Here is a 12,331-nt window from a genome sequence, read left to right on the forward strand (position 1 = left end):
CCTGTCTCTACTAAAAAATACAAAAAACTAGCCGGGCGTGGTGGCGGGCCCTTGTAGTCCCAGCTACTCGGGAGGCCGAGGCAGGAGAAGGGCGTAAACCCGGGAGGCGGAGCTTGCAGTGAGCTGAGATCCGGCCACTGCACTCCAGCCTGGGCGACAGAGCAAGACTCCGTCTCAAAAAAAAAAAAAAAAAAAAAAAAGAAAAAAAAAAAATTAAAAACAAAATAGCTCGGAGTGGTGGTAAGTACTTATAGTACTTATAGTGTGAGACACTCTTATTTGAGGCCAGAAGCTCAAGGTTACTTTGAGTCATGACTGAGCCACGGCACTCCAGCCTAGGGGACAGAGTGAGACCCTGACTCTAAAATAGATGAACAGAAATACCATTTTATTCATTTGGTATTACCCAGCTTGAGAGTGCCATATGTTTTTTTGCTGGGTTGCTGAGTTCTGACTGATAGAATAGATATTCTCTCTCTTTTTCTCTCTCCAGACACACGAATCTTTTTTTTTGCATATTTGACATAATGTGCTAACAAGTTGAGAAGAAAAAACTTTTATTTTTAATTTTTGATACAAGGACTTGTTCTGTAGCCCAGGCTGCAGGGCAGTGGTATGATCATAGCTCACTGCAACCTCAATCTCCCAGGCTCAGGCGATCCTTCTGCCTCAGCCTCCTAAGTAGCTGGGATGACAGGTGTCCACTACGATGTCCAGCTAATTTTTAAAATTTTAATTTTAGGCTGGGCATGGTGGCTCACGCCTGTAATCCCAGCACTTTGGGAGGCCGAGGCGGGTGGATCACCTGAGGTCAGGGGTTTGAGACCAGCCTGACCAACATGGAGAAACCCCATCTCTACTAAAAATACAAAATTAGCAGGGCGTGGTGGCACATGCCTGTAATCCCAGCTACTCGGGAGGGAGGCTGAGGCAGGAGAATTGCTTGAACCTGGGTTGCAGTGAGCCAAGACTGCACCATTGCACTCCAGTCTGGGCAACAAGAGTGAAACTCTGTCTCAAAAAAAAAAAAAAAAAAATTTACTTTTAGCAGAAATGAGGTCTCACTATGTTGCCCAGGATGGTCCCAAACACCTGAGCTCAAGTGATCCTCCTGTTTTGGCCTCTCAAAGTGCTGAGATTGTAGGTGAGAGCCGCCATGCCCAGCCAAACACTTATTGAGCACCTACTATATATCAAGCATTGTGCTAGGGTTAAGGTTTGGAGATAGAGAGAAAAATAAATTTCTTGTTACAAGGAAGTCACTGTCTAGTAGGAGACATAGGTGAAAAATCAAAGGTAATGAAGTATAGTGGCTAAAAACATGGGATTTGTAGTCTGAGAAACCTGAGCTCAATTCTAGGCTCTGTTACCTATTGGCTATGCGACCTTGGGCTACAGAAACAAAAATGGGATTACTACTGGTACCTTCCTTATAGGGTAGTTGTGAGGATTAAAAGTAAAAGCACTAGTATCTATACTTTTACATCTCACTAGTATGTGTTGCTTAACCATGGGGATACGCTCTGAGAAATGCATTGTTAGGTGATTTTGTGGTTGTGTGAATATCATAAAGTGTCCTTACACAAACCTAGGTGGTATAGCCTACTACATGGCTGGCTGTATGGTGCACAGGCAGTCTATTGCTTTGAGGTTACAAACCTGTACAGCATGTTATTGCACTGAATACTGTAGGCAATTATAACACAGTAGTATGTGTGTATCTAAACCTATCTCAACATACAAAGGTCCAGTAAAAATATGGTATAATAATCTTATGAGACCATTGTTGTTGTATATGTGGTCTGTCATTGACCCAAGTGTTACAATGTCATACACATGTTATGTATATGCCTAGGATATATTAAGTCCTTAATAAATATTACCTAAAATTATTGTCAATTGTAGCAATAGCACTTTATACTTGGTTTAGAGGTAGCACAGAGGAGGCACTGATTAAGTAGAGCTAAGGAGGTCAGCAAAAGTTTAATGGGTAAAGTGATGTCAGAGCTGGATCTTAAGGAAATAGTACTTTCACCAAGAGATCAAATGGGGAAAGGCAATCCAGATAGAGGAAACAACATGTATAAGAACATGGAAGAATGAAATAGCACTATGTATTCAGGAAAACATGAGCATATTGCTATTGCTAAATAGTCAAGACCTAGGCATGAAAAATAATGAGATGAGGCTGAGTTAAGTGGAGGTATATACAAAGAGCCTGGATTGGACTTGATCCTGCAGTTGAGCATCTAGGAAGAATTTTTAATTCTAATTTTTAATTTTTAGCACCATTTACTTGCTTTTGAGAGGAAGAATTTCTAAAACTTTATTTTATTTTAAAATAATTTCAAAGCTGTAGAAAAGTAGCAAATAGAAAAAATAAAGAACTCTGGTATACCCAGGTTCTCCAATTTTTAACGTTCTCTCACATTTGTCTTATCATTCATTTCTCTTTCTGACTCCCACTATGTGTAACTGTCAAAAATCAGGGAATTCATAAGGATACAATGCAACCTAATTTCCTTTATAGCAAAAACATTTCTTTCTTTTGATCCAAAAATCCAACCCATGATCATGTGTTGCATTTAGCTGTCACGTCTCTTCAGTCTCTTTGAATCTGGAAGAGTTCTTCAAATCTTTGTCTTTTGGGACATTGGCATTTTGAAGAGTATAGGTCAATTATATTGCAGAATGTGTTCAGCTTGGGTTTGTCTGATATTTCCTCATGATTACAGTCATTTATGCATTTTTTTCAAGAACACTACAAAAGATAATGCTGTATTCTCCTCAACGGTGCATATAGAGAGGTGTACAATGTCTATTTGTCACATTATTGGTGATTTTCACTTTGATCACAGTAAAGAGAGTATCTCCCAGGTCTCTCCACTTTAAGGTTACTATTTTTCCTTTTTAAATGATAAATGCTTTGTAGAGAGTTACACTGAGATATGTAACAGTATGGCAAACTACATAAAGAGCAAAAGACAGTGAAAACTCTTAACGTGGCAGTTCCACTTTTAAGACTGTATCTGAAGGCCTCCTCATCTCACGCCTGCATGCTGGCTGCATGCCTGCTCATCCCAGCACTTTGGGAGGCCAAGGTGGGTGGATGGCTTGAGACCAGGAGTTTGAGACCACCCTGGGCAACATAGGGAGACCCTGTCGCTATTAAAAAAAAATAAAGAATATATCCTAAGTAAATAAGGATGTATGTAAAGTTTTAGCTAAATGGATAGTCACTGAAACCTTGTTTATAATAGATAACAATTTAAAATAACCTATATATCTATTATTAGTGGATTTGGTTCAGTAAATTACCCATACAATAGAGTATTATACAGACATTAAAATTATGTGGTAAAAGTATAATTGATGGCAATAAAGAATGTGTGCGGTGGCTTATGCCAGTAATCCCAGCACTTTGGGAGGTGGGGGGTGACAGGATCACTTCAGCTTAGGAGTTCAAGACCAGCCTGGGCAACATAGCGAGACCCCCGTCTCTACAAAAAAGCGAAAAAATTAGCTGGGCAAGGTGGTGTGTACCTGTAGTCCTAGCTACTCCAGAGGCTGAGGCAGAAACATCACTTGAGCTCAGGATGTTGAGGCTGCAGTTAGCTGTGAACACCACTGCACTCCATCCTGGCTGACAGAATGAGATGCTGTCTCAAAGAAAAACCAAACAACAAACAAAAAGTTCACATCATAGTAACTGAATAAATCAGGTAAGTAAATTACTTTACATGGTATGGTACAGTTTTTATTTAAAAAATATTTTATATATACATATATACTTATAATACCGATTTTTCTGTTTTCTTGTATACAAAAGTGTATGTATGCATGTAAACATTTCTATTACTTGATTTTATTACATCATTCGTACTGCTTATATTGCAAAACTAAGTTTTTTTTTTGAGACATAGTCTTGCTCTGTCCTCTGGGCTGGAGTGCAGTGGCGGGATCATAGCTCACCATATCCTTGACTTCTCAGGTTCAACGGATCCTCCTGGCTCAGCCTCCTCAGTAGCTGGGACTACAGGCGCCCACCACTACGCCCAGCTAATTTTTTAGTTTTTAGTTTTAGTTTTCGTAGAGATGGGGTTCTGCCATGTTTCCACGCTGGTCTCGAACTCCTGGCCTCAAAGAATCCGCTGGCCTTGGTGCCCTGGATGCCCTGGCCTCTCAAAGTGCTGGGATTGATTACAGGCGTGAGCCACTGCTCCTAGCCAAAACAAAGTTCTTAAAAATAAAAGTAATATGAGCTTTTCTGGTGTATTAAGTACGGAGAAGCTAAAAAAATACAGTAAGATAACAAAGTTCACAGCCTTTGGGATCAGTAAATGCTAGTTTTTCGCTCCTCCCTAGTGACAGGGAGGCACTGAAACATGAGTTACAACACGGCAGACCTGGAATACAGATGAAAAGATTGAGGCAACAGGTTCGCAGCGGAACGCCTCTACAGCTTCTTTCGACTGACATTTCAGGATCAGCACAATTCTCCCCTATTTACCGCGGAAGCAATCAACTGGGATTATACAAAAAATTATTTGTATTGAATACCTGATAGTTGTGTTACTATTACTAGCGCTATCGTTTTTGAAGGGGGGTTGGTGGTGTGGAAAAAAAAATCGGACAGGAGGGAGGGCAGATGTGAAGCCCAGCCCACCTTCTCGTTGACAGTTCTATGGCTCTCCTTTCTGTGAATGAGCGGTGGTCTTTAGGCCTCAGACCTGACAATGTCAGTGAGAAATAGAACTTAACCCAGGGGATTGTTCTCCAAGGAGCGTCCGGGGGGAACCAACGCAGAGGAGCGCAGCACCCTCTCCAGCCGCCTGCGGGTGTCGGGGATGATCAGGGCTCTTGGGTGTTTGTCAGTGAGGACAACTGCCTTATCTGACTGTAGGCATAGAGAGTGCGCCGCGAGAGGGCGGCTCCTAACAGCCAGGCGCCGGCAGGTCGCGCTCTGCGCTGGCCGACGCCCGAAGGCGCCGAATGGGAGGGGCCCTGCCGAGCTCCCTTACAGCCCCAACGTGCGCGCCGCTAGGAGGCTTGGGCACCCAGCCACCGCGGGCGTGGGGCGGGGCGAAGGTGGCGGGCGGGGGCACCAGCTGCGCGCGCGGGGCGGGGGCGTGGCGCGCTGCGTGGTCCCGGTCGGCCCTGGGCTCCTCCCCCTTCCGCGCCCAGGCCCGCGGCAGGCCTTGCTCCTCCCCCGACTCGATTTCTCTCCCCTCCCCTCCGCCCGGCCGTTCTTCCCTCCCGCCGCCTCCTTTTCCTCGGTGAGGCGCTCTTCCAGCGGGCAGGCAGCATGGCGGCCGTGGAGACGCGGGTGTGCGAGACAGACGGCTGCAGCAGTGAGGCCAAGCTCCAGTGTCCCACCTGCATCAAGCTAGGCATCCAGGGCTCGTACTTCTGCTCGCAGGTAGACGCCCGCTGCCCCGCGGATCTGCCGCCACCGCGGGACCCCTCTTCGCCTCTCCCTTGCTGGCTCCTCCTGCTCTTGCGGCGAGTCGGGACGCGCTCCTCCTCTCCCCCCGGCCGCGTTTCCTCCTCCCCCACCCGCGTCGCCACCGCCCCCTCCTGCCTCCTGGGGTCCCCGGGTCCTCTGGAGCCACGCGCGGCTCACGCGGGGGCGGGGGCGCAGCCCGCCGCGGCCATGTGGGCTGGGGCGGAAGCAGGCTTGTGCGGGGTGGCTCGGCCGCGCTAGACCTCCACGTTCTGGAGCTGGTTCCCCGCGCTGGGGCTGGGGCAGCCAGGTGTGCGGGCTGCCGGGGGCAGGTAGTGGCGCCGTGAAAAAGGGCAGCCCGAGCGTCGCAAGCCTCCACACCCGCGGCACCGGCGGGGCTCGGGTCTGGGCGCTGGAGGCTGCCTGGCCGTCCATCGGGTCCCTGCGGGGTGGGGGGTGGAAGCGACCCGCCGGTCTCTGAGAGATGGGTGGCCGGAGGACGGTCGGAGTAGCAGAGAGGAGGAACAGAGGGGAGAAACGCTAGGTAGGTCCAGCCCCACTTCTTTGTGCTTTACTACCGTGCGTTGACACTTAAGCAACTTTGGGGGTGGGGAAGGGAGAGGTCTGTGTAATTCGTTCTTTTCCTTCGGTATATAAAATTATTAATTTACAAAACTGTAAGCTAACGGGATGAGTCACCTGTGACTGAATTTCCCAGAGTGAAAAGGACAGTTCCATTGAGGGTTAGGCGTGAAGGCTGTAGTGTGTTTTAGTAAGTTTTGTGCAATAGAGCAAACCCAGCGTTGAATGGGGTCCTGACTGAAGCGCGTGCTCGTGTTTCTGTTTACTGAAAAGTGACTAGTGTTGCTCCTGCATTTCGAGACCCAGGGTGAGGGCTGGGCGCCAATAGTATGGCTCTTACTTACAGTCCAGGTTTACTGAAGAGAGGCACGTGAATATTCAAATATTAAATTGGTAGTGTCCTGTGGGGAGGAGAGCAGGAATAAAGAGAAGGCCTGATTGGGGCCCTGCTCTTGCCAATTACTGTGCGATCTTGAATTAGTAAAGTTACTTAATCTTTCTGAGTTCCAGTGTTACCCTGTACAGAGGTGATGATTATAGCTTTCTTTGTAAGTTTCACAAGCTTCTTCTGAAACCCAAATTATCCAAGGAACGTGAAATGCTGTTAAATGTAAGGCCTTTTATTTTTTAAAGGATTCTAGTACGATTTAACTCTGCCATAAATAAAAATATGAATAAGAGTGAAGGCAGATATATGAACACAATACAAACAATAAAAATATTTTCCAACATAAAACATATAAAAACGTGAAGATATAAATGACAATTTTTACGTCACAATACTTGTAGATAAGCCATTGCAAGAGGTCTTAGCTGTGTTATATTGTCTTGTTTTTAGATAGGATATGATCCTTGACCTTGTTAGTATCATTTGGAAAAACTTGCACGTGGAGGAGTGTTGCTTGATCTAAAAATAGCATTACTCAACAATCTAAAGGATCTGTGCTAGGTTTAACATGTTGAGCATTACTCATGTTAAACCTAGTAAAGTTCCTTTAGATTCATTAAAATTTCCAAATTCTATCCTTTTGTGGCCTGTGTGGGACCTGAACTTAAGAAACAGTGTTTGCTTTTGACATTTGTGTACCATCTGAGTAGAATTACTTTAAAAGTAGGTGGCATTTTGAGTTAATACCTATGACCCTCTTCTGTTAAGATTTTAAAAAGGTAGCATGAAACACACATTCATGAAACAGGTAGAAAGAAGGTTGAATCATTGGGGTTTGTGGGAAAATGCTAGACACATTTGCGAAAACAAAACATTCAGGGTTTATTCTGTGTATTAGGATTTGAGGTATTTACATGTTGGATTCTGCAGGTATATTTCTGGTATCACTGTTAGACATGCACTAAAATATTCCCAGAGTGGCTGTCCCAACTGTCTCTTTTTCTTCTTTTCTCTTAACACCTCCTAGGGTCAGCTTTTAAAATTTCCCGCCAAATCAGTTGTCGTAGTCTCTTAATTTATTTCTCTACTGTAATTCCTCCCCTTGCAAACAAACACCCACAAAAAACCCTATCAAACAAAACCTTTTGTACAGAAGTTGTTTTTCCCGCAGTCTGATTATGCATATCCCTCATTGCTTTCAGGATTCCAGTCCCCACATTCAGGGTCCCTCTTCTGAGTCTCTTGCTCTAGCCAAAAGCTGTGTTTATATTCTTTCCTTTCCAAAATGTCACCTGTCTTCTGAAATCACAGCTATTTCCTCAATCCCATCTTGAGAACTTGATCAAGTCACTGTAACTTATCTTAAGCCACTTTATACATCTGTGATGAAATATGGGCTTGGCCGGGCATGGTGGCTCACGCCTGTAATCTCAGCGCTTTGGGAGGCCTAGGCGGGTGGATCACCTGAGGTCAGGAGTTTGAGACCAGCCTGGGCAACATGTCAAAACCGTGCCTTTACTAAAAATACAAAAATTAGCCGGGCGTGGTGGCACACGCCTGTAGTCCCAGCTACTCAGGAGGCTGAGACACAAGAATCACTTGAACCTCCGTGCTGGAGGTTGCAGTGAGCCGAGATTGCACCACTGCACTGCACTCCATCCTGGGCAACAGAGCAAGACTCTGTCTCAAGAAAAAAAAAAAAAAAAACAAAACACCAAAAAGAAGAAATTAGGGATTTTCCTTAACACTTCTCTGATCACTAGGATGATCTTTCTTCTTTCTACTGCTCTGGTCCCTGGCCTGGCTGTCTGGCCAGCTTGTCTTTGGGAACAAACAGAACAAAACTGCAAGAGGCCTTTCTGATGCACCAATAACAGAAGTAAGGCATTCCCAGTTACTCTGTCACACCACCATGTTTATTCCTCTGTGACCTTTTGTACAATCTATGATTACCTCACTTGTTAGAAAAATGAGGATATCTTTTTTTTTTTTGAGATGGAGTCTCACTCTGTCGCCCAGGCTGGAGTGCAGTGGTGTGATCTCGGCTCACTGCAACCTCTGCCTCCCGGGTTCAAGTGATTCTCCTGCCTCAGCCTCCCGAGTAGCTGAGATTACAGGTGCGCACCACCACGCCCGGCTGATTTTTTTGTTTTTAGTAGAGATGGGGTTTCACCGTGTTAGCTAGGATGGTCTCTAACTCTTGACTTTGTGATCCGCCTGCCTCGGCCTCCCGAAGTGCTGGGATTACAGGCATGAGCCACCGCACCCAGCCTAGGATGTTTAATTTTAAGGAAAGCTTTCGTTCTTTGGAGGAGTACAACCAGTTTTACTTGAAAATTGAGTTTTCCAAGAGTTCTTGATGTTTGATTGTATTTATTGATAGCAGTGTTCCTTCCTATTTAATAGTTTGTGTATGTCTTTTTCATTTGTGTGTAGGAATTTTTTGAGGACAGAGGGTGTGTTTTACTTATTTTTGTATTTTCCGAAGTGCCTTGCCCACAGTAGACCTCCCTCATTTCCTTAAATGAAAGAAAAGAGATCAGTGGGCTTGCAGTGGAAAACAAAGAAATTCTGTATTTACATTATCCTTTGTAAACACTGAATAGTATGCTATATTGTGGATATACTGTCATTATTTGCTTATGGTTGAATTTAGTAACTTTTCAGTTTTTTAGCTGATGTTTAACTTTGTGAATAGCATAGGGCAGTTGCTGTCTCCTCTGGTTAGAGGATCAGCTGGAAGGGACCTGAGTGATATGTAACTATTTATATTTATAACACATAAAAGGTAGTAAGCATAGTGTAAGTGGAAGGAGACCTGGATTTTGCTGCCATGTGCTTGGATAAGTCCCTCTTATGCCTAATGAAGCATCCTCTTCAATGGAGTTGAGTGGAAGGTGACTTAAGAGAGCATCCAGAGTGCCTAGTAGAGCGTATAGTAAATTTGGGCCTTATTTTGCATGTAACCTCATATGTAATGTTATTAAAATCAGTACCAAGGAGGGCTTAAAAATCTTTGAGGAGAAATGTTACTTGTTTGTGAACATTTTTGACAAATACAATAATAGGTTCTTTCAGAGAAGTGGCAGGAAACATGATTAACTGAATCCAGGAAGAAAGTCTCTCTCTCTTTTTTTTTTTTTTTTTTGAAATAACAAGACAGTTATTCTTCTCTCTCTTTTTTTTTTTTTTTTTGAGTTGGGGTCTTACTCTGTCAACCCAGCTTGAAGTGCAGTGGCGCAATCTTGGCTCACTGCAGCCTTCACCTCCCAGGCTCAAGTGATCCTCCCACCTCAACCTCCCAGGTAGCTGGGAACACCAGTTTGAGCCACCACACCTAGCTAATTTTTTGTGTTTTTGGTAGAGATGGGGTTTCACCATGTTGCCCAGGCTGGGCTTGAATTCCTGAGTTCCACTTTGCCTCGGCCTCCCAAAGTGCTGGGATTACAGGCGTGAGCCACTGCACCCAGCTGGAATAAAGTCTTGTTGAGCATCTTGTAGGTTGGAGTTAGAAGGTAGGGAAGAAATTGCCATTATAACATGCAGTATCTTTGAAATGCAACCCTGCCCTCTGAAACTTTCTCCTTCAGTAACAACGTTCCCACCAGTGCAGTGTTTCTGGAATTCATCTTCATTAAAGGAGATATTATCATGTTCTGCTTTTTTATTTATAGGGATTTTCTTTAAATTCCTCATATCACTTCAGACCACCCTTAAACACTACTGTAAGTTAGCTGAGTTTAGGTACAAATGTCATAGCTTCTTATAAGCAAAAAGATAGGATGGAGGTAAAGAGAAATTATGAGTCTTTTTAAAACAAATATAATCCATGAATTATTTATTGTAGAAAAATAGAAAATATACGTGAAGATAATCAGTTACCCAGAGATGATTTCTATGAAATTTTGGTGTGTATTCTTAAGAACATATTTGCGTATTTATTCATATGCATATAGTTGTGTATGTTTTTACAAAAATAGCAACCATAATACATATAATGTCATATAATTTTCTCATCCTTATGTCTTAACCAGTGTTTTGGTAGTGTCATGTCGTGGCTACATTTACATGATCCTTTATAAAGACTGTTATGGGTGTATTGTCATTTATTTATTCACTTATAGTTGAATTTAATTTCTTTTCCATTTTTTAGCTGCTGTTTACTCTTCAATCAATGTTCCTCGAAAATTTAAATCATCTTGACTTAAGAACATATAATGATGGTACATGATTTGGTGCATGAACCCAGAATTGAACCATCCTAAGCTAATTCTGCATCCTTGTCCAGAACAGTGGTTCTCACAGTGTTGTTAGTGGATTATTGTTGGTTTGAGGGCCTTCTGGTCATCTATGAAGTTTTGGCATGAAATATACCTATGTTGCAGTAGAATTTGTAAAACAACAACAACAAAAAACAAGCATCGTTTGGCTGGTAGGCAATCAAAAGTTATACAAGTCTTTTGTTACCTTTTTGGAAATTGAAGTGCTATAGGAAATGTGATCTTACATTGCTCATTTGGTTTGTGGGTTGAAATCAAGTTTTAGTCATGTTTTTTAAGGTGAATCTTTATCATGTTTAGCATATCTGCAAAATTTTAGTTAAGTTTTAGTAAATTTGGTAGGGGTGACAGACATAAGTGCATAGCTAAGCTCGTTCCAGCTCTAGATATTCGGAAGAAAAGCAGTGGCATGGTAACTGCTTCTGTAATTGTCTTTGGTATTACTGCAATAGCAAACCCTTTTAGATAGATATTAAATAGGCAGAAATACTTTATAAAGCAACCATTGAGCTTCATTCTGTATTAAATGTTTAATGTAATGGAATATAAATGTAATTACAACCCTTTCTGCTTGATCCTGAACTTCACCTGACCTCACAGTTTTAACATGAAGCATTCTTTTATTCATGCTTGGGCAGGTAGTGCTCCCAGCTCAACAATTATAAGTCTTTTACTTTGATTTCCTTGATTGGTATCAGTCTTGTCTCTGGCTTTGAATAAAGAGCAATTCAAAACACTCTGTAAACCAGGCCTGCCTTTTTCACTATGTGTGTGTGTATGTGTGTGTGTGTGTGTGTGTGTGTGTGTGGCACCTTATGGATGAAACTAGGATAGGGACACCGTGGAACTTCTTATGCTTTATAAGTTCTCTCCTGTTTTTATCTCCAGTAACCTGACTTATTGCAAGGCTTAGTAAAGATTTCTTCCTGATACACCAGAGCTGTGCCATGTCTGTTGGAAAGCATTTCTAAAATCCCTGTTAAGGCCAGGCGTGGAGGCTTATTCCTGTAATCCCAGCACTTTGGGAGGCTGAGGCAGGCAGATCTCTTGCTATGAAATCAGCCTGGTCAACATGGCGAAACCCCGTCCCTACTAAAAATACAAAAATTACCTGGGTGATGATGATGCATGCCTGTAATCCCAGCTGCTACTCTGGAGGCTGAGGCACAAGAATCTCTTGAACCCAAGAGGTAGAGGTTGCAGTGAACTGAGATTATGCCACTGCCCTCCAGCCTGGGCAACAGAGTGAGACTCTGTATCAAAAAAAAAAAAAAAAAAAAAAAAAAACCAAGAAAAGCCCCTGTTAATTGGGGTCTGCTATCTGCTAATGTGGTATTTATCTGGGTCACAGGCTCAAGCCTCTAAGGAGTGGTTAGGATATAAATGATAAGTGAAATTATAACTTTAGCAATTTCCCTTGCAACAGAGACTTCTCCGTGTTTTGATGTGTGTTTAATGATTCTGCCGTGATTTAAGTGCAAAACGCAAACCAATCTTTGCATCACATTCTGAAGGTTAACCCTGTCTTATCCAGCAAGTTACAGGCTTAATCATTCAATAAAATAGGTAAATGTAAGTTCCGTTAGGTTTTAGAAATGTCATAGCTTTTTTTTGTCTTCTGAGTGGGGATTTATGTTA

At 43.0% G+C, this 12,331-nt stretch overlaps 1 protein-coding gene across 2 annotated transcripts in view; it reads left to right on the plus strand.

Annotated features, from left to right (window-relative positions):
• Nucleotides 1–5,177: 5,177 nt before the first annotated feature.
• The window catches only part of METAP1 (methionyl aminopeptidase 1), a 74,601-nt gene continuing 67,447 nt past the window's right edge, over nucleotides 5,178–12,331 (plus strand). For both annotated transcript variants that reach the window (XM_010365529.2, XM_030914751.1), the window contains exon 1: nucleotides 5,178–5,419. In XM_010365529.2, coding sequence (XP_010363831.1) covers nucleotides 5,306–5,419 — 114 coding nt within the window. In that variant the 5' untranslated portion in view covers nucleotides 5,178–5,305. The remainder of the gene's footprint in view (nucleotides 5,420–12,331) is intronic.

This window comes from Rhinopithecus roxellana, chromosome 2 (assembly GCF_007565055.1).
Source record: "Rhinopithecus roxellana isolate Shanxi Qingling chromosome 2, ASM756505v1, whole genome shotgun sequence".
NCBI classification, from domain to species: domain Eukaryota; kingdom Metazoa; phylum Chordata; class Mammalia; order Primates; family Cercopithecidae; genus Rhinopithecus; species Rhinopithecus roxellana.